A 23,441-nucleotide genomic window follows, 5' to 3' on the forward strand; every position below is an offset into this window, starting at 1 on the left:
GGCACCTGGGTGGCTCAGTCGGTTAAGCGTCTGACTCTTGATTTTGTCTTAAGTCATGATCTCACCATTCATGGGATTGAGCTCCATGTCAGGCTTTGTGCTGACAGCTTGGTGACTGCTTGGGATTCTCTCTCTCCCTCTCTCTCTATCTGACCCTCCCCAACTCATGCATGTGTGCACGTGCACGCTCTCTCTCCTTCGAAATAAATAAACATTTAACAAAAATAAAAGGTAAAAAAGTAAAAACCAGACCAGAGAACACCTAGTTAAAACTTGACACATTCTGGCCAAGGGCCAAACACTGACCACCACAAGCAAGAAGATCCTCTGTAGATGACTAGCCTGAAGAATGCAGCAGCCAAAAGCAGAGAACACACAACACACACCAGAGACACCCCTTGAAGCACCAGGACCTAGACAATATATGATCTCTATTTCATAAAGCCATTACTCTCAAGAGCAGAAAATATAATGGACTTTTCTAACACAGGGAAGTCCAAGACTTAGACAAAATGCCAACATGGAGGAATATATCAGAAATGAAAGAATAAGGTTATAGCCAGAGATCTAAGCCAAAGAGATATAAGTAACATGCCTGAAAGAGAATTTAAACCAACAATCACAAGGATACTAGCTGGGTTTGAGAAAAGAATGGGAGACTTCAGAGAGATCCTTACCATAGGGATAAAAGAATTAAAAAATAATCAGAATGAAAAATGAAAGAACTGAGATTGGAAACAGTCTTGAGGCAATGAGCACAAGGCTGGAAAGAGCAGAAGAATAAGTGATAAAAAGACAAAATAATGGAAAATAATTTCATTTAGAAGACAAAATACTGGAAAATGATGAACTGAACAAAAGAGGAAAAGAAGAATTATGGGACACCAGAATAAACTTAAGGAACTCAGTGACTCCATCAAACACAATAACATTCGTATTATAGGAGTCCCAGAAGAAGAAGAGAGAGAAAAGGGGGCAGAAAATATATTTCAGGAAATAATACCTGAAAACGTCCCTAATTTGGGGAAGGAACCAGATATCCAGATCCAGGAGGCACAGAGAACTCCCATCCCAATCAACAAAAGCAGGCCACCAACATGACATATTGTAATGAAAAAGCAGCAAGACAAAAGAATCCTTAACACACAAGGGAACACCCATAAAGCTAGCTGGAGATTTCTCAACAGAAATGTGGCAAGCCAGAAAGAAGTGGCATGATATATTCAAAGTGCTGAATGACAAAAATATGCAGCCAAGAATATTCTATCCAACAAGGCTATCATGCAGAATAAAAACAGAGATAGTTTCCCAAGAAAGCAAACAAACAAACAAACAAACAAACAAAAACCTAAGCGTCTGTGACCACTGAACCATTCCAGCAACAAATATTAAAGGGGATTCTTTGAGTGGAAAGGTAAGACCAAAAGTGATACATACTAGAAAGAAACAGAGAAAACCTCCAGAAACAACAAAAGAAGTAATAAAATGGCACTAAATACATATCTATTGACAATTACCCTGAATGTAAATGGAATAAATGCTTCAATCAAAAGACATAGGTGTCAGAATGGATAAAAACCAAGACCTGTCTGTATGCTGCCAACAAGAGACTCATTTTAGACCTAAAGACACTTGCAGATTTAAAATGAGGGGATGGAGAAATGTTTATCATATAAATGGATGTCAAAATAAAGTGGGAGTAGTAATACTTATATGGGACAAACTATACTTTAACCCAAAGACTGTAACAAGAGGTGGAAAAGGGCACTATATCATAATAAAGGGAGACAATCCAACAGGAAGATATAACAATTGTAAATATTTATGTAACCAATGGGGAACCACCCAAATATATGAAATAATTAATAACAAACATAAAGGAACTCATTTATAATAATACAATAATATTAGGGAATTTTAATGCCCCACTTACATCAATGGACAGATCATCTAAACAGAAAATAATGGCAGTGGATGATACACTGGACCAGATAGACTTAACAGATATATTCACAACATTCCATCCTAAAACAGCAGAATACACATTATTTTCAAGTGCATCTGGAACATTCTTCAAAATAGATCACATACTAGATCACAAATCAGGTCTCAACATGTACAAAAAGATTGAGATCACAGCATGCATATTTTATGACTACAGTGCAATGAAACTTGAAGTCAACCATCAGAAAAAGTTGGAAAAACCACAAATACATGGAGGTTAAACAACATGATACTAAACAGTGAATGGGTGAACCAGGAAATCAAAGAAGAAATTGTAAAAGTACATGAAAACAAGTAAAAATGAAAACACAGTGGCCCAAAATGTTTGGGGTGCAGCAAAAGAGGTTCTAAAGGGGAGCATATAGCAAAACAGGCCTACCTTAAGAAGCAAGAAAAATCTCAAACAGAAAAATTAACCTTACATTTAGAGGAGCAAGAAAAAAACACACAAAACTACAGAAAGAAGTAAATAATAAAGATTACAGCAGAAATAAATGATATAGAAACTAAAAACCAACATAATAGATCAATGAAAGCAGGACCTTGTTCTTTGAAAAAAAAAATAATAAAATTGATAAGCCCCTAGTCAGGTTTATCAAAAAGAAAAGCAAAAAAAACAAAAGAAATAAAATTACTAATGAGAAAGGAGAAATAGCAATCAATACCACAAAAATACAGACAATTATGGGGCGCCTGGGTGGCTCAGTCAGTTGAGCATCTGACTTCGGCTCAGGTCATGATCTCACAGTTTGTGAGTTCGAGCCCCGCATCTGGCTTGGCACTGACAACTCAGAGCCTGGAGCCTGCTTTGGCTTCTGTGTCTCCCTTTGTCTCTGCCCCTCTCCCGCTCATGCTTTGTCTCTCAAAAATAAATACGTGTTAAAAAATTTTTAAAAATACAATTATAAGGAAATATTATGAAAAACTATATGCCAACAAAGTGAACAACCTGGAAGAAACAGATAAATTCCTAGAAACATAAACTACCAAAGCTGAAACAGGAATAAATAGAAAATTTGAGCACACCAACAACTAGCAAAAAAAAAAAAAATTGAATCAGTAATAAAAAAATTCTCCCAGGAAACAAAAAGTCCAGGACCAGATGGCTTTACAGGTGAATTCTTCCAAACAGTTAAAGAACCATTAATACTTATTCTTCTCAAACTATTACAAAAAATAGAAAAGGAAAGAAAACCTTGAAATTCATTTCATGACACCAGCATTACCCTGATACCCAAACCAGATAAACACTCCACTAAAAAATAGAACTATAGGCCAATATCTCTGATGAACTGGATGCAACAATTCTTAGTAAAATACTAGCAAACTGAATCCAGCAGTACATTAAAAGAATCATTCACTACGATCGAGTGGGATTTATTCCTCGGCTGCAAAGGTGGTTCAATAGTCACAAATCATTCAAAGTGATACACCACATTGATAAAAGAAAGGATAAAAACCATAAGATCTTTTCAATAGATGCAGAAAAAGTATCTGACAAAGTAGAACATCCATTCATGAAAAAAACTCTCAACAATATAGGGTTAGAAGGAACATACCTCAACATAATAAAGGCCATATACGAACAACCCATAGCTAATATGATCCTCAATAGAGAAAAACTTATAGCTTTTCCTCTATGGTAAGGAACATAGCAGGGATGTCCAATCTCACTACTGTGTTATTTAGCATAGTTTTGGAAGTCCTAGCCTCGGTAACCAGATAACAGAAAGAAATAAAAGGCATACAAATTGGCAACGAAGAGGTAAAACTGTAACTTTTGGAGATGACTTGATACTCTACATAGAAAACCTGAAAGACCCCGCACACATACACACACACACACACACACACACACACACACACACACACACACAATTGCTAGAACTGATACACGAATTCAGTGAAGTTGTAGGATACAAAATCAATATGCAGAAATCTGTGCTGATAGTTTGGAGCTTACTTGAGACTCTCTCTCTTCTCTCTCTGTCCCTCCCCCACTCACACACGTGCTTGCTCTCTATCTCAAAAACAAATCAACTTAAAAATAAAAATGAATTTTTAGCATCCAAGATATATAAAGAACATGAAGCTCAACACTCCAAAAATAAATAATCCAATGTATAGAATAGAAATTTTTGCAAAGAAGACATGCAGATGGCCAATAGACACATGAAAAAGATGCTCAACTTCATTCATCATCAGAAAAATTCAAATCAAAACTACAATGAGATATCATCTCACACCAGTAAGAATGGCTACAATTAACAACACAAGAAATAACAGGTGTTGCCAAGGATGTGGAGAAAGCCGACCCCTCTTGCACTGTTGGTGGCAATCCATACAGTGCAGCCACTCTGGAAAAGAGTATGGAGATTTCTTCAAAAAGTTAAAAATATAACTACAACTATGATCTAGTAATTGCACTATTAGGTATTTACCCAAAGAATACAAAAGTATTAATTCAAAGGGATACATGGACCCCAATGTTTATAGCAGCATTATCAACAATAGCCAAATTATGGGAACAGCCCAAACGTCCATTGACTGATGAATGGATAAAGAAGCTGTGGTGTGTGTGTGTATATATATATATATATATATATATATATATATATATATATATTTCACTCATATATCGAATTTAAGAAACAAAACAATCATAAAGGTAAAAAGGGAGAGCTAAACCAAAAAACAAGCTCTTAACTACAGAGAACAGACTGATGGCTACCAAAAGGGAGGTGAGGGTTTTGGGTTAAATAGTTGATGAGGATTAAGGAGCACATTAGAATCAGTGTATTGCACACCTGAAACTAATATTACTCTGTATCTTAACTAACTGAAATTTAAATACAAACTTTTTAAAAAGGATATTTTAAAGGTAAACCTTTAAGTGGAAAATTGGAAATAATTAGACATAATAAAATTATGAATAACAAGATGTAAAATATGACAACCATCTTTCATGTGTTGGTGTAAAAAAAGGAATGTATATTTTTTATTTTTTTAAGAATGTGTTTGAACTTAAATGACCATCAAATTAATGTAGACTGCTATTAACTTAGGATGTTATATATGAACCACATCGTTGCCTATGATATATACAAAAAGTTAAAAAAACAACAACAACAACAAGGAAAGCCAAACATAACACTATAGAAACCCATCAATCACAAAGAAAGACAGCAAAATAATAAGAAAGGAACAGAGAAGAACATTAAAAACAATCAGAAAACCAATAACAAAATGGGAATAAGTGCATAAGTATCAATAATTACTTTAAATGTAAATGGCCTTAATGCTCCAATCAAAATACATAGGATGACAAAATGGATTAACAAATAACAAGAGCTATCTCAGGGTGCCTGGGTGGCTCAGTTGGTTAAGTGACCGACTCAGACTCAGGTCATGATCTAGCAGTTTGTGAGTTCTAGCCCCACGTTGGGCTCTGTGCTGACAGCTCAGAGCCTGGAGCCTACTTCAGATTCTATGTCTCTCCCTCTCTCTACCCCTCCCCTGCTCACGCTCTGTGTCTCTGTCTCTCAATAATAAATAAGCGTTAAAAAATAAAAAAAAAAAAACAAATAACAGGAGCTATCTCTATACTGCCTCAGAAAGACTCACTTCAAATCTAAAGACACATACAGACTGAAAGTGAAGGAATAGAAAAACATTTACCATGCAAATGGAGACAGCAAAAAAGCTGGGGTAGTAGTAATTAAAGGAAACTTTAAAACAAAGGCTGACACAAGAGACAAAGAAGTGCATTACATTATGATAAAGAGATTAATCCAATAAGGGGATATAACAATTGTAAATGACTACACATGCAACACTAGAACACCTAAACACATAAAACACTTATTAACTGACATACTGAGAGAAGTAAATGGTAATATAAATTACCATAGAGGACTTTAACACCCACTTACACCAATGGATAGATCATCCAGGCAGAAAATCAACAAGGAAATGGTGCCATTTTGTGACACATTGGACCAGATTCATATTACATATATATAGAACATTCCACCCCCACACAACAGAATACATATTCTTTTCAATTGCACATGGAAAATTCACCAGAATAGATTAATTAGGCCACAAAACAAGTCTTAAAAAAAATTAAGAAGATTGAAATCGTACCATGCATTTTTTCCAGCAACAACAGTATGAAACTAGATATAAATCACAAGACAAAAAACTGGGGAAAAAAACACAAACATATGGAGAATAAACAGCATGATATTAAACAACCAGCATGTCAATGAACTAAGGAAGAAATAAAAAATGCTGGAGATGAACTAAAATGAAAACACAAGCGTCTATAATCTTTGGGACACAGCAAAAGCAGTTTTTAGAGGGAAATATATAGCAATAATAGGCCTATCTCAAGAAACAAGAAAAAGCTCAAATAAACAATGTAACTTCACACCTAAAAGAACTAGAAAAAGAAGAACAAAGCCTAAGGTGTAAAAGGAAGGAAATAACAAAGATCAAAGCAGAAATAAATAACATAGACTTAAAAACATAGAAAATAATCAATTAAACCAAAAGATGGTTCTTTAAAAGATAAGCAAAATGGATAGACTTAACGAGATTCATCAAGAAAAAAAGAGAAAGACTGAAGTAAATAAAATCAGAAACAAGATAGGGGAAATAACAACGGACACCACATAAATACAAAAGATTAAAAGAGAATACTAAGAAAAATTGCAAGACATTGAATAACCTACAAGAAATGGATAAATTCCTAGAAACATACAACATTCCAAAACTGAACCAGGAAGAAATAGAAAATCTGAGCAAGCAGATTGCAAGTAATAAAAATGAATCATTAACCAAAAAACTATCAAAACATTAAAACCCAGGACTGGATGGATTCACAGATTAATTCTACTAAATATTTAAAGAAGATTTAATACCTATTCTTTCAAACTATTCCAAAAATAGAAGAGGAAGAAAAGCCTCCAAATGCATTCTACAATGCCAGAATTACCCTGATATCTAAACCAGACAAAAACTACAGAAAACTACAGGTTACTACTCCTGATAAACATACATGCAAAATCCTCAACAAATATTAGCAAACCACATACAACAGTATACTAAAAAGATCATCCAATATGATCAAGTGGGATTTATTCCAGAGATGCAAGTATGGTTCAACATTTGCAAATCAATCAATATGATATACCATATCAACAAAGTGAGGGATAAAAATCATATGATAATCTCAACAGATGCAGAATGAGCATTTGACAAAGGATAGCATCCATTCACAATAAAAACTCTTTAAAAAGTGGGGATAGAAGGAACATACCTTGACATAATAAAGGCCATGTATGAAAAACCCTAAGCTAATGGTGAAAAATGGAGAGCTTTTCCTCTAAGATTAGGAACAAGACAGGGATGTCTCTTCTCACCACTTTATTCTAAATAGCACAGGAAGTCCTAGCCACAGAAATAAGACAAGATAAGAAAATAACAGGCATCTTTATTTGTAAAGAAGAAATTAAACTGCCGCTATTTGCAGACAATAGAATGCTATAGAAAATCCTAAAGATTCCATAAAAAAACTACCAAAAGTAATATATGAATTCAGTAAAGTTGCAGAATACAAAATTAATATCCAGAAATTGGTAGCATTTCTATACACTAATAATTAAGTAGCAGAAAGAGAAATTAAGAAAACAGCACTATTTACAATTATGACCAAAACAATAAAATACCTAGAAATAAACTTAACCAAAGAGGTGAAAGACTTGTACTCTGAAACCTGTAAAACAGTGATTAAAGTAATTAATGATGACATAAATGCAAAGTTACTCCATGCTCATGGATTGGAAGAATTAATTTTGTTAAAATTTCCATATTACCCAAAGTAATACAGATTCAATAAAATCACTATCAAAATACCAACACCATTTTTCACAAAACCAAAATAAATACTAAAATTTGTAGGGAGCCATAAAAGACCCTAAATAGCCAAAGCAATCTTGAGAAAGAAAAACAAAACCTGGAGGTATCACAATTCCAGATTTCAAGATATACTACAAAGCTGCAGTAATTAAAACAGTGTGATATTGGGACAAAATATACATATAGGTAAATAGAAGAGAGTAGAGAGCCCAGAAATAGATCCACCATTTATATGGTCAATAAATCTATGACAAAGGAGGCAAAAATATACAATGGGGAAAAAACAGTCTCTTCAATAAATGGTGCTGTTGGAAAGTTGGACAGCTGCATGCAAAAAAAAAAAATGAAACTGGACCACCTTTTAACAGCATATATAAAAATAAACTCAAATTGGATTAAGGGCCTAAATGTGAGATATTAAACCATAAAAATTCTAGAAGAGAACACAGGAAATAAGTTCTGTCACATTGGCTACAGCAACATTTTTTTCTAGATATGTCTCCTAAGGCAAGGGAAACAAAAGCAAAAATAAATGTCATCAAAATAAAAAGCAAAGGAAGTCAACAAAACAAAAAAGCAACCTACTAAATGGGAGAAAATATTTGTAAATGATATATTTAGTAAGAGGTTAATCTCCAAAATGTATAAAGAACTTATATAACAACACCAAATCATCACCATCATCATCATCATCATCATCATCATCATCATCATCTTATCAAAAAGTGTTCAGAGGACCAAAAAACGCATGAAAACATGCTCAACATCACTAATCATCAGGGAAATGCAAATCAAAACCACAATGAGATATCATCTTACACCTTTTAGAATGGCTCAAATCAACAAGACAAGAAATAAATGTTGGCAAGGATGTGGAAAAAGGGGAAATTTTGTGCACTATTGGTGGGAATGTAAATTGGTGCAGCCACTATGGAAAATAGTATGGAGATTCCTTAAAAAATTAAGAGTAGAACTACTATATAATCCAACAATTACACTTCTGGGTATTTATTTTTTTAAAAAAACACTAACTTAAAAATATATCTGCACCCTAATGTTCATTAAAGCAATGTTTAAAATAGCCAAGATATAGAAACAAACTTAAGTGTCCATCAATGGATGGACAGTGTTTATCAATGGATGAGTGGTATCACTATTTATTCACTTTCACACTTGATTAAAATTTTATGGTATGAATGTACCAGGGTTTATCCCTTCACCTGTTGGTGAACATTTAGACTATTTCCAGTTTTTGGCTATTTACAAATAAAGATGCTATGAATATTCATATACATTTCTTTGTATGAACATGTTTTGTTGCCTGTCTAGACTTAAGAAAGTGATAGAGAAATTGTTAGTAATACAGATTAATCCTACAAGGATTATCTAAAACCATTCTCTTGTGAACAGCACAAAACACTGAGAACCTTATGAAGTTCTTTTTATTTTTATAATTCTCAGCCTACTGTACTATCCCCTTTAGATACAAATGTGAGCTGGTAATTTCTACTAGTAGGGTATAAAATGCCAAGGGAATGACTTTGAAAATGTCCAGAGGCAAAACAATACAGTAGCAAACATATGCAAATAGTAGCTAAGTGTTTTTACATGGAAATAAGCCCTCTTTTAGAAAGTTTGGGTTGATTCCATTTCACATTATTTCTCAATGCAGAGATCCTTCACATATCTTTTGGAAGAGAAGATACCCACACCCTTGCACACAGATTCTCACTATCTGACACAAAAGCTAATGGTTTTGGTGCTCTCCTCAGAGTATTGCATATGATGGTTAAATGGTTTTCCTGTTTTAGCCATTGACAAAAATTATTCAGGATATTTATTCAGCATTTGCTGAATATTTATTTAACAAGAACAGTCTGATGTGAGAGTAAAAACATTATAAGAAGAAATTGCTGCTATAGTCAGTACCCATTGTATAGTACCAAGGAAAGGCAGAATCTGTCATTTTGATAGACCACCTCAAGGAAGTCCCTATTTGTACATTGCTATAATTGCCTTTCTCCATTAAAATCAAAAGAGATCTTAGCATCTACATGCTAGGAATTACTATAAGGTATTTTATTTGATATATTCTTCAACATAGCCCAAAAGAATGACAACCAGAATTTATACGTATGTATGTATGTGTATGTATGTGTGTGTGTGTATATGTATATATGTGTATATATATATATATATATACACACACACACACATATATATACATATATATGTGTATATATATATATGTGTGTGTGTATATATATATATGTGTGTGTGTGTATGTATATATATGTGTGTGTGTATATATATATGTGTGTGTGTGTATACATATATATATGTGTATATATATGTGTGTGTGTGTGTGTATATATATATATATATATATATATATATATATATACTGGTAGTTTTCACAACTGGGATTATTTATAATAATGTTTATCATAGTCTCTGGATTTTCTGTCATCTGGTTTGATGTCCCTTAATAGCTTCAATTTCATGGGAATCAAGAGCAGTAAGGCATAGAAAAGACACTGTGTTCAGGTTTAGAGAACACAGGACCTGCTTGGATAAATCATACCTACTTTAGAATACAGGAAATATTTATAGTGCATTGATAAGAGAAGGCTATTATCACACTGGGTTCATAAATTTAAAAAGGATATGAAATTGACAAAGCCAGAATTAACACTTATCTATCCCAGTATCCATATCAGATTATGCTTCAATTTAATTTCTTGAAAGACCAAGCCTCGGAAGGAAAACACCACCATGCTAAATTTGGATGGCACTTTTGAATTTACCAAGTACTTTTGTAAACACTGGCTTACTTTAGCTTCCCAAATATCACCATCCTTATTACATGTGTAACAGTTAGTTTATAAAGTGTTAGGTAATCTGCCCAGAGCCAGATAATCTGCTTTTTCATGCTGTATCCGAAACCAGGATCCAAATCTCCTGTGCACTTTCCACCATACAAGGCTATATCTTTCATTTCTACATAAGCTTATATCACAGAGCACATGTTCAAAGCAACAATTAATAACCTTGTTTCATATTTGTGTTAGACATACAAGACAGACTATTGATACCAAAAGTTTTGACAATAATTGAATGATCCCAAAAGTCCACAATATGTTATTTTGCTGAGATAATAAATTTGCACTATAGAAAGATCAATATACAAGTTACTTATTATATTTAAGCTCTGCCTATTATCCAGGATCTACATGTCTATGAGGTTCTTTTAATTTCTACTTTGTCTTAATATAGAACTTAACTCCCATTAAAATTGTTTCTTTATGAAAATGGTCCTCAAAGAAAACCATGTGCTAATTATGGTTATTAAATAGAAAGAGTCCCAGAAAGTAATGATTCTTAGAACATGAAAGTTTCAGATCAATTTAAGAATAGAATGGTGAATTTGTCTACATCTCAGAGTAATTATGGGAACAAATCCACTCTACAAAGAAAAATATTTTTGAAATTATCTGGTTCTTCAACGATGACAAAAATTGCATACTATGGAGAAAATGATATGCTACATTACGTTTAATGAATTGGGGGGTTCCTTTTTCAGAAATGTCTAGACTGTGCTCTTTATACCATTCTTCCCTTATTAACCTACTTTGCAAGAAGAAAATACAATCAATGCCAGCAGAAAATAATTGCTATATATTGATGATAAATTTACAATTAAAACAAAGTTTTTAGCTATAATCACAAAGATGAATAATAAAAAATGCTGCAGTATTGCCTAGAATTATTTAAATACTATGAGCAAACTCCAAGAATATAAAAGACATGTTGAGACTGTTTTCCCTGCATGTACTTTTTATAAACAGTTTTGAACTAAAAAATTCTCTCTCTGATTTGCATCATCCAATTCTTCTTAGAATAGACAATCATCAGAATAAACAAACTTTCCCTTTGCAATCTTAATAGTGGGTAGCCTATTGTATGCTTTCTCATCAATAAAAATTAACTTATACTTTTGATTAATGTTAACTTCAAAGGCAAGTCCAAGTAAGCAATAATTAATACTCTTAAAAAAGAAAAGTAAAGGACAGTTCTTTCCATTTGATTTCTCTTTATTAGTTCCTGGTAAGGAGGCAGTAAAAATAAGCCACTCTAAAAACTGATTAACTTTATTTACTTTTTCATTTTTGATAATATCTTAATTTTGAAATTTCCCAGAAGTCCTTGTGATTATTTAAATTTTTTCTCATGTACAGTGATAAAATGACTGGTACTTTGTCTCACAGGGTCCCCTTTAGGATCTCTTGTAGGGCTGGTTTTGTGGTGACAAATTCCTTCATTTTTTGTTTGTTTGGGAAGACCTTTATCTCTCCTTCTATTCTAAATGACAGACTTGCTGGATAAAGGATCCTCGGCTGCATATTTTTTCTGTTCATCACATTGAAGATCTCCTGCCATTCCTTTCTGGCCTGCCAAGTTTCAGTAGATAGATCCATCACTAGTCTTATAGGTCTCCCTTTATATGTTAGAGCGTGTTTATCCCTAGCTGCTTTCAGAATTTTCATCCTTGTATTTTGCCAGTTTCACTATGATATGTCGTGCAGAAGATCGGTTCAAGTACGTCTGAAGGGAGTTTTTGTGCCTCTTGGATTTCAATGCCTTTTTCCTTCCCCAGTTCAGGGAAGTTCTCAGCTATGATTTCTTCAAGTATACCTTCAGCACCTTTCCCTCTCTCTTCCTCCTCTGGAATACCAGTTATGCGTGTATTATTTCTCTTTAGTGCATCACTTAGTTCTCTAATTTTCCCCTCATACTCCTGGATTTTTTATCTCTCTTTTTCTCAGCTTCTTCTTTTCCATAATTTTATCTTCTAGTTCACCTATTCTCTCCTCTGCCTCTTCAATCCAAGCCGTGGTCATCTCCATTTTATTTTGCAGTTCATTGATAGCATTGTTTAGCTCCTCCTGGCTGTTCCTTAGTCCCTTGATCTCTGTAGCAAGAGATTCTCTGCTGTCCTTTATACTGTTTTCAAGCCCAGCGATTAATTTTATGACTATTATTCTAAATTCACTTTCTGTTATATTGTTAAAATCATTTTTGATCAGTTCGTTAGCTGTTGTTATTTCCTGGATGTTTTTCTGAGGGGAATTCTTCCATTTCATCATTTTGGATAGTCCCTGGGGTGGTGGGGGACTGCGGGGCACTTCCCCTGTGCTGTCTTGAATAACTTGCGTTGGTGGCCGGGTCCACAATAAAAACCTCATTTCTGCCCCCAGCCCACCGCTGGGGCCACAGTCAGACTGGTGTGTGCCTTCTCTTCCCCTCTCCTTGGGGCGGGATTCACTGTGGGGTGGCATGGCCCATCTGGGCTACTTGCACACTGCCAGGCTTGTGGTGCTGCAGATCTGGCGTATGAGCTGGGGTGGATTGGCAAGGTGCACAGGGGCGGGAGGGACAGGCTCAGCTCACTTTTCCTTTGGAGATCCACTTCACGAGGGGCCCTGTGGCACCGGGAGGGAGTCAGACCCGCCAGAGGGATGATCCGCAGAAGCACAGCATTGGGTGTTTGCGTGGAGCAAGCAAGTTCCCTGGCAGGAACTGGTTCCCTTTGGGATTTTGGCTGGGGTTTGGGCGAGGGAGATGGCGCTGGCGAGTGCCTTTGTTCCCCGCCAAGCTGAGCTCTGTCGTCCGGGGCTCAACAACTCTCCTCCCCTTGTCCTCCAGCCCTCCCATTCTCCGAGCAGAGCCGTTAACTTATAACCTTCCAGATGTCAAGTCCTGCTTGCTGTCGGAACACACTCCCTCCGGCCCCTCCGCTTTTGCCAGCCAGACTCGGGGGCTCTGATTGGCCGGTGGGCCTCCACCCCGGCTGCCTCCTGCCAGTCCGTGCAGCGCGCACCGCCTCTCCGCCCTTCCTACCCTCTTCCGTGGGCCTCTCATCTGCGCTTGGCTCCAGAGACTCCGTTCTGCTAGTCTTCTGGCAGTTTTCTGGGTTATTTAGGTAGGTGTGGGTGGAATCTAAGTCATCAGCAGGACGCGAGGTGAGCCCAGCATCCTCCTACGCTGCCATCTTCCAGTGATAAAATGATTGGAAGAAGAGTTGAAAATGGGTCACCTCTGAGCTTTCCTGTGGATATTAAACAGTCCTTTTCTGTCTCCTAATGATAACCAGGAGCCGTTTGTTCAATTCCTTTTCTCTGTCATTCCCAGGTAAGCCTCTGAACATCCCTTGCAAAGCATTCTTTGGATTCAGTGGAGAGTCTGGACCAATGATCTACTGGATGAAAGGGGAGAAGTTTATTGAAGAACTGGCAGGTCACATTAGAGAGGGTGAAATAAGGTACAGTACTTGAATTGCTTATTTTTTCTTTGCTTTCTTTGCAGTTAATCAATGGAACATCTTAGAAGAGCTTCTGCTTGGGATTTTAATTGCAACTCCAAACCATTCCATTTTCTAAAAGCTGAAATGGTAGAGTGAGGCTGACTGCCCTAAGAAACGCAAATGTGTAAGCTTCGAATATAAGGAAGTTTTCTCAGGTTCTAAGAATATACCATGGAGTGTAATGACCCCCTCAAATCTGCTTAAGCAAATTCCTTTGAGTTTCAAAATCTTAGGCCACTGTTACTCCATCCAGCCATACCAAATATCCAAACTTTGTAGGTGACTCCTCAGACTACTGGGAAAATGCTCATTTATTTACTCCCTAGGAACAGACAACTTTCATAGGTCATAAAAGTAAAGCTACAGTGACAGTAGTAAGCTACTACTCACCAAAATAAGTGTGATGGCTCTTGTTGAATAGTATTTATTTTTCCCAGTACCCACTGCTCATCCTAAAAGTGACTGTCAGTTTAGCACCTCCCTAGACAGATACCACCTGTTACAAAAACTGTCCAGATACCTTCCTGGTACATAGAAATGTATTCTATTGGTTTTCTAATCATATTTAATATAAGGTCATTTGTCTTTATTCCATTGGATATCCTTTCCTGCTTTGTCAAAGATTAGTTGGCCATACGTTTGTGGGTCCATTTCTGGGTTCTCTATTCTGTTCCATTGATCTGAGTGTCTGTTCCTGTGCCAGTACCATACTGTCTTGATGATTACAGCTTTGTAGTAGAGATTGAAGTCTGGGATTGTGATGCCTCCTACTTTGGTTTTCTTTTTCAAGATTGCTTTGGCTATTCGGGGTCTTTTCTGGTTCCATACAAATTTAAGGATTATTTGTTCTAGCTCTGTGAAGCATGCTGGTGTTATTTTGATAGGGATTGCATTGAATATGTAGATTGCTTTGGTTAGTGTTGACATTTTAAAAATATTGTTGTTCTTATCCAGGAGCATGGAAACTTTTTCCATTTTTTTTGTGTCTTCTTCAATTTCTTTCATAAGCTTTCTATAGTTTTCAGCGTATAGAATTTTCATCTCTGGTTAGATTTATTCCTAGGTATCTTATGGTTTTGGGTACAACTGTAAATGGGATCAATTCCTTGATTTCTCTCTTTGTCGCTTCATTGTTGGTGTATAGGAATGCAATCGATTTCTGTGCATTGATTTCATATCCTACAACTGAATTCATGAATCAATTCTAGCAGGTTTTTGGTGGAATCTTTCGGGTTTCCCATATAGAATATCATGTCATCTGCGAAGAGTGAAAATTTGATCTCCTCCTGGCCAATCTGGATGCCTTTTATTTCTTTGTGTTGTCTTATTGCAGAGGCTAAGACTTCCAATACTATGTTGAATAACAGTGGCGAGAGTGGACATCCCTGTCTTGTTCCTGACCTTAGGGGGAAAGCTCTGTTTTTCCCGATTGAGGATGACATTACCGTTGGGTTGTTCGTATATGGCTTTTATGATCTCAAGGTATGATCCTTCTACAGTCTCTTCAGCAAGTGGTGCTGGGAAAACTGGACAGCAACATGCAGAAGAATGAATCTGGACCACTTTCTTACACCATACACAAAAATAAACTCAAAATGGACGAAAGACCTAAATGTAAGACAGGAAGCCATCAAAATCCTTGAGGAGAAAACAGGCAAAAACCTCTTTGATCTTGCCCACAGCAACTGCTTACTCAACACATCTCTGGAGGCAAGGGAAACAAAAGCAAAAATGAACTACTGGGACCTCATCAAAATAAAAAGCTTCTGCACAGTGAAGGAAACAATCAGTAAAACTAAAAGGCAACCAACAGAATGGGAGAAAATATTTGCAAATGACATATCAGATAAAGGGTTAGTGTCCAAAACCTATAAAGAACTTATCAAACTCAACACCCAAAAAACAAATAATCCAGTGAAGAAATGGGCAAAAGACATGAATAGACACTTCTCCAAAGAAGACATCCAGATGGCCAACCGACACATGAGAAAATGCTCAACATCAGTCATCATCAGGGAAATACAGATGAAACCACTGAGATACCACCTCACACCTGTCAGAGTGGCTAATATTAATAACTCAGGCAACAACAGATGTTGGCAAGGATGTGGAGAAAGAGGATTTCTTTTGCATTGTTGGTGGGAATGCAAGGTGGTGCAGCCACTCTGGAAAACAGTATGGAGGTTGCTCAAAAAACTAAAAATAGAACTACCCTATGACCCAGCAATTGTACTGCTAAGAACTTACCCAAGGGATACAGGAGTGCTGATGCATAGGGGCACTTGTACCCCAATGTTTGTAGAAGCACTCTCAACAATAGCCAAATTATGGAAAGAGCCTAAATGTCCATCTACTGAGGCATGGATAAAGAAATTGTGGTTTATATACACAATGGAATACTATGTGGCAATGAGAAAGAATGAAATATGGCCTTTTGTAGCAACATGGATGGAACTGGAGAGGGTTATGCTAAGTGAAAGAAGCCATACAGAGAAAGGTATTTATCCAAGGGATACAGGTGTGCTGTTTCGAAGGGACACACGCACCCCCATGTTTATGGCAGCACTAATGAACAATTACCAAAGTATGGAAAGAGCCCAAATGTCCATTGATGGATGAATGGATAAAGAAGATGTGGTATATATACACAATAGAGTATTACTCGGCAATCAAAAAGAATGTAACCTTGCCATTTGAAATTATGTGGATGGAATTGGAGGGTATTATGCTAAATGAAATTAGTTAGAGAAAGATAAAAATCATATGACTTCACTCATATGAGGACTTTAAGAGACAAAACAGATGAACATAAGGGAAAGGGAAACAAAAATAATATAAAAACAGGGAGGGGGACAAAACAGAAGAGACTCATAAATATGGAGAACAAACTGTGGGTTACGGGAGGGGTTGTGGGATGGGGGATGGGCTAAATGGGTAAGGGACACTAAGGAATCTACTCCTGAAATCATTGTTTCACTATATGCTAACAAACTTGGATGTAAATTTTAAAAAATAAAAAATACTGTTAAATTAAAAGTAATAAAAAAATAAAATAAATAAATAAAATGGCAGACATAAGCCCAACATATCAATAATTACATTGAATGTGAATGATGTCAATATATAAAATAGATATAGAGTTTGCCAGAGTGGATTAAAAAATGACCAAACTAAAAAAAATAATAAAAGGAAATTTCAGTATCTGTAAAAAAAATAGAAAAATAAAGGTTGCAGTATCTGTATTTGATGGCACTCAAAACAATTACCTTGAAGAAGAGAAAATTATCATTAAAATATTGTATCTTTGAAAAATGGTATCTTTGACAATAAAAATTTTAATAAATGGGAAAAAATGTCATTTGTATGAATAAGGGATAGGTAATTTTTTTTTCTTACAGATAGCTCCCTGGTAGATAGACATCTTTTTTTTTTTTTGGTTTTCTAATCCTATTTGATATGACATCTTTTGTATATATAAGGGATAGGTAATTTTTCTTACTCAGTCTATGAGATTGTCCTTTAATTTCAGAAATGGTGATATACAATGTACATTTTTCATTCCAATAGGAGTTGGGACCCTTCCACCTCTACTCCCATTAAGAATCTTGTAGTGGAAGCCAATCCAATATTTCAGTGCAGTGCATTCTTTCACTTTTTTTTATCGAATATGTAGCAGTGTGAAAGAAACAAGTACACTTTATATTATTTTCTATGATTAAATATAATTTATTATAGCTATTATGACAGCTTCTCTTCATGTGTCCACCCAACAGTTCCACTCTAGAGGATCATAACTTTGAGGATCTCTGAATCCCCTGAGAGCCTATGCAAAATATTGATTAAATGGGAATATTTCGAGGAAAAAATTGCATGAAAGGTGTCTGAATTAGTCATTCATCAGGGAAATTCAAATCAAAACCCCTGACAACACTTTATACTCACCAGGCTGGCTATAATTGAAAAGATTATAAGATGTGTTGCCTAGGATGTGGAGAAATTGGAATCCTCATACATTACTGGTAGGAATGTAAGATGGCACAGCCACTTTGGATAACACTCTGGAAGTTCCTCCAATCATTAAACATATAATTATTAGCAATTCCCCTTGTAGGTATATAATGAAGAAAAATGAAAACATATATCTACACAAAAACTTGTACACAAATGTTCACTGTAGCATTATTCATAATAGACAAATGTGGAAACAACCTAAATTTTTATCAACTGATGAATGGATAAATAAAATGTAGTATGTTCATACAATGAAATATTATTCAGCCATTAAAAGGAATGAATAAAGTACTGACATACACTGCAACATGGATGAACCTTGAAACCATACTCAGTGAAAGAAGACAGTGGGAAAAAACTACAATATAATATGTCTAGAATAGGCGTATCTATAAAGCCAGAAAGAAAATTAGTGGTTGCTTAGGGCTGGAGGAATGGAGGTATAGGGTTAAATACCTAACGTGTATCGGTGATATATTGTTTAGTGAGGTGGATACAATATAACATAAAATGCACTATTTTAAAGTGTACAAGTTAGTGACATTTAGTACATTCATGATTGTGCAACAATAACCACTATCTAGTTCCAGAAAATTTTCATTACCACAAAACAAAACCCTGTGCCCATTAAACAGCCTGAAGCTTCTTTTTGAGGTGATGAAAATGTTACAAAACTGTGGCAATGGTTGCACATATTTGTGAATATACTAAGAAACAGTTAATTGTACATTTTAGATGGATGAATTGTATGGTATGTAAATTATATCTCAATAAAGTTGTTTTAAAAAAACTTCCAGTTGAATGCCTGGCACATAATAGATGTTCACAAAAAATAATCAATATACTACTTTTAATTTTTTTAATGTTTATTTATTTTTAAGAGAGAGAGAGAGACAGAGCGTGAGCAAGGGAAGGGCAGAGAGAGAGGGGGACACAGAATCTGAAGCAGGCTCCAGGCTCTGAGGTGTCAGCACAGAGCCTGACACGGGGCTCGAACTCACAAACCATGAGATCATGACCTGAGCTGAAGTCAGACTATTAACTCCCATTTAAAGTTTAAGTTTCCTAATTACTAACACTTTATTAGCTTAATTACTAACACTAAGTTAAGGTTTATGAAATTAATGCAACTGAGTTTCTTTTAAATTATTTTAGAAGATACATATTTAGAATTTTTCTCAATATATTTGCCTGTAAAGGATTGTAAGGGTTACTCTTCATTTTTCAAAAAAAAAAAAAAAACTGATCCCCAAAGGACAAGTCATAGGTACAATGGTACATATTAGCAAAATTTCCACTACCAAAAAGCTCAGAGCTATGTTTTATGATCAGGGTAGTAGTTATATATGAACATAAGATAATTATCTCTCTTTCTCTCTGCATGAATGACTGGGTTTTTCTAAATAAATAGATTTAATGGGGGTATAATTGGCATACAATAAACAGCACACAATTTAAAGTATACAATCTATAAGTGCTGATTGATTGATATATGTATACATCTATGAAATTATCACCATAATTAAGATAATGAACATATAAATTGCCCACAAATTTCTCTTTTGTAATCCCTGCCTCCTGCCCTACTTCCACAACACTGTTGTATCACTATGAATCAGTTTGTATTTTCTAGAATTTTATATAAATGAAATAATGTAGTATGCGCTTTTTTTTTGGTCTGGATTATTTCAGTTAACACAATTATTTTGAAATTCATCCATCTTATTAAATGTAGCAATAATTCATTTTTTTTATTGCCAAGTAGTATTCCATTACATGGATATAAACTGGTTACTTGTTGATGGATATTTGGGTTGTTTCCAGTTTAGGGACTATTACACATAGAACCGCTATGAACATTCACATATGCATTTTTGCATGCCCATATATTTCTTTTTTTCTTGAATAAATAGTGAGACATGGAGTGGCTGAATTATATAGTGGGTGTACATTTACCTTTTCTAGTTCATTTTTTAGCTTTGTTTTAAAAACAATTTTTATCATAATTATAGATTTACAGAAAAATTTTGAATATACGGTCTTAGTCTACTTGGTCTGCTTTAACAAAAATTCAACAGACTAAATGGTTAAGCAACAAATATTTATTTCTCATGGTTCTAGAGACAGAAAGTTCAAGATCAAGGCACCAGCAGATTTAATGCCTGATGAGGGTTTACTTCCTCATTCATAGATCGTTGTCTCACTACACCCTCACATGTGTTCACATGATGGAAAAGATGAGAAAACTCTCTGCAGTCTCTTTTGTAAAGGCACTAATCCTATCCTTTAGGGGTTCTCCCTCATAACCTAATCATCTGCCAAAATCCCCACCCCCAATACCATCACATTAAAAATTAGAATTTAAAGGTATGAATGTTTGTTTTGGGTGGGGTATAAACATTAAGTCCATAGTAGATAGTACAGAGATTTTCTACATACCCTATGTCCAGTTTTCCCTGTTACTAATACCTTAAGTTATTATGGTACATTTATTACAATTAATGAACCAAAATTGATGTATTATCATTAACTGAAATCCACATTTTATTCAAATTTCATTAGTTTTTACCTATTATTCTATTTTTTTTCTCCAGGATCATTTAACTTTTTAAAATCTGCCATGTGGTTATACCATTTTAAAAAAGAAAAGTTAGGCACTGCTGCTGGTCTCTAGCAGCAAATGATTAAAATGGTGAATGACAAAGCATACATATATGAAACATTTCGGTCTAGTCCAAGCCACTTTATTAGGTGCAAATGAACCAACCAGATAGTACTATAGGAAGTCAACCTTTCAGGACTTGAAAAATGTCATTATTTATTTGCTCTTGTTACATCTTCTTCCTCCACTTTCCCCAACCCTCCGTATAAAAAAGGGTGCATACGTATATTTGCAGTGGAGGCAAGTAACATGAGATTTGTTGTGAAATTTTTACAAAACCCTACTGGCAAACTAGAAACACCTTAGAGAAGTGCAAACAAAGAGGCAGGGATTCCTAGCCAACATAAACACACAGTCAGCCATTTTGTAATATTAATTATGTAATCTTGATCTATTTGAGAGCTTGTGTGGGTGCAGGAATTCCTTTAGGATACGGCTATTTATACTAACACAGGAGTTAATTACTAGATTCTCTCTTCTAGCTTCCAAAGCCAATGTCCTTGAATGAAAGCATACAAGATTTTTATACAGTATGGCAGATGGAACGAATCTGGTAGTTTCATTTTTTAAAAAATGTTAATCATGCCATTAATTCAACTAAGAGAAGATCTGCATTCTTTCATAGCCCATAGCACACATTTTCTCCAAAGAGAACAGTTCTGATGGTAGAATGCTGAAGATGTTAAGTTGAGGTTTCCTCTTGAAAGCATTTCTGGAAACAAAATTTCCTTCTCGATGCATGGCTCTCCCTCAGGTTACTGTATTTGCTTCATATTTTAATTGAATCATAGCTCTTATGTTGTGGATGCATATCAGAAGTACACTGCCCCATAGATCTAAGAAGTGGGGAGTAAATAAATTGCTCTCAAGCAGTTGATTTATGGAGAGTCTACCACAGAGGCACTGTATCTGGCAGGAGGACTGGCCACACTGCCTAGGTTCTCAATTTCCTGGGCAGCAGCTTGATCCTAGAAGTATGTGTTGCAACTTTTTCTCTCTTAGTATTGCCCCTGAGGAATAGAGAACTTTGAAAAAATCTACCTAGGGATAAAGCTTGGATATTCACCAAAAGTTTGATGAAATAATGTCTTCAGACTGCAGTAAGTGCACAGTTCCCCTGGAGCTTGACTAGCATATTTGACCAAATCCTGAGGAGGATTTTGGAGTTATCATTTATTTGCTCTGTGGGTTACTTTTTTTTCTCTCTCTGGGTTACTTTGACCACAGTGACTCCTTGCACCTCCTGACTTGCAACCTATTGCCAAAGTACCTCAGACTCCAATATGAGCATACAGATTCTCCTTTAGCAGAAATTGGAATAGCCCTCCCACTTCTCTGATGTTGGTAAGAGACTGAACTCTAAGGAAATCTGAACCCAAATATAATATCCATTCACAACTTCCAGCCTATCCCTTAAACTGCATCCCAAATTTTCCAGTGACCCCAGAAGATGTCATCTGTAGGGATGTTGAAGGAATTTGGTATGTGCAGTAGCATGAGCTGCATTTGTGCAAGTTTGGTTATTTTTATCTACCATTTTAAAGTCATTGCAACAAGCTGATTCCTATAAGCTCTACCATGTCTATTCAGAGAAGTGAAATAATTATTGGGAGGAGACCCAGTGGAAACTGTCATTAGGAAAGGACATCCTAATATTTGTCCCTCTGTTAAAATTTAACGGGAAGAATTTGCAAAGTGACATAAGAGTCATGAAAAAGAGTGGTAGTCTTTGGGTGTAAGCATTCAAAAAGGCCAATCCAGTTCCATGTCATTATAGAATTACCTTTTAATTAATCTTACCAGAGGCTTGAGAATTATAAAAAATAAAGGAATTTTCTAGTGAGGTATGTACTCCACAGTGCTAATAAAAAATATCAGAGAAATTGAACTCCTCCTATTAAACAACAACAATAGTCTCTAAGCTTGCCTACAGGTTTGTGAATTGCATCTGATTGTCAAAGGAGACTGAACGAATTTCAATGCAATTGCTTTGCCCCAATAGAGAGTAATTTTTCATTATAATTCTCACTTTACATATCTTCCCATCAATATCTAACTTTTTTACCCCTTAGGCAATACCATAAAACAGTTTACCAAATCTTTTATAATTCTTGAGCTGAAAAACATATTCAATTCATCTTAAGGTTTTCCAAACAAGCTTCTTAAAATGCAAATAATTTTATTTACTTTCAATTAGTGAAAAACTATAAGTTGAATATGGGCTTTGTGTATTTTTAGTTTTGGTTTCTTCACTCCTACTTCCACCACTTTCTGGCTTTCTGTTCTCATCTCTTTACCTTAACATCCTCTCCTTGAATGAGTAAAATGCTCTTAACAAAGAGGGCAATGTGATACAGCTATGAAAAGATTTTATTCTTGATATAAAGTAGTCTATATTAAAGACCCCAAATAGCCTTTTCCTAACTAATCAATTAAAAAATATAGAGATGTGAATATATAGTTTGCCCCAAAATATAG

At 35.3% G+C, this 23,441-nt stretch overlaps 1 protein-coding gene across 3 annotated transcripts in view; it reads left to right on the forward strand.

Moving 5' to 3' along the window:
- IL1RAPL2 (interleukin 1 receptor accessory protein like 2) overlaps nt 1-23,441 on the forward strand; it is a 1,155,228-nt gene that overhangs the window by 1,089,672 nt on the left and 42,115 nt on the right. For all 3 annotated transcript variants that reach the window (XM_027053379.2, XM_053201494.1, XM_053201495.1), the window contains one exon: nt 14,119-14,248. In XM_027053379.2, the coding sequence (XP_026909180.1) occupies nt 14,119-14,248 (130 nt within the window). The remainder of the gene's footprint in view (nt 1-14,118; nt 14,249-23,441) is intronic.

Source organism: Acinonyx jubatus, chromosome X (genome assembly GCF_027475565.1).
Source record: "Acinonyx jubatus isolate Ajub_Pintada_27869175 chromosome X, VMU_Ajub_asm_v1.0, whole genome shotgun sequence".
Lineage (NCBI taxonomy): Eukaryota > Metazoa > Chordata > Mammalia > Carnivora > Felidae > Acinonyx > Acinonyx jubatus.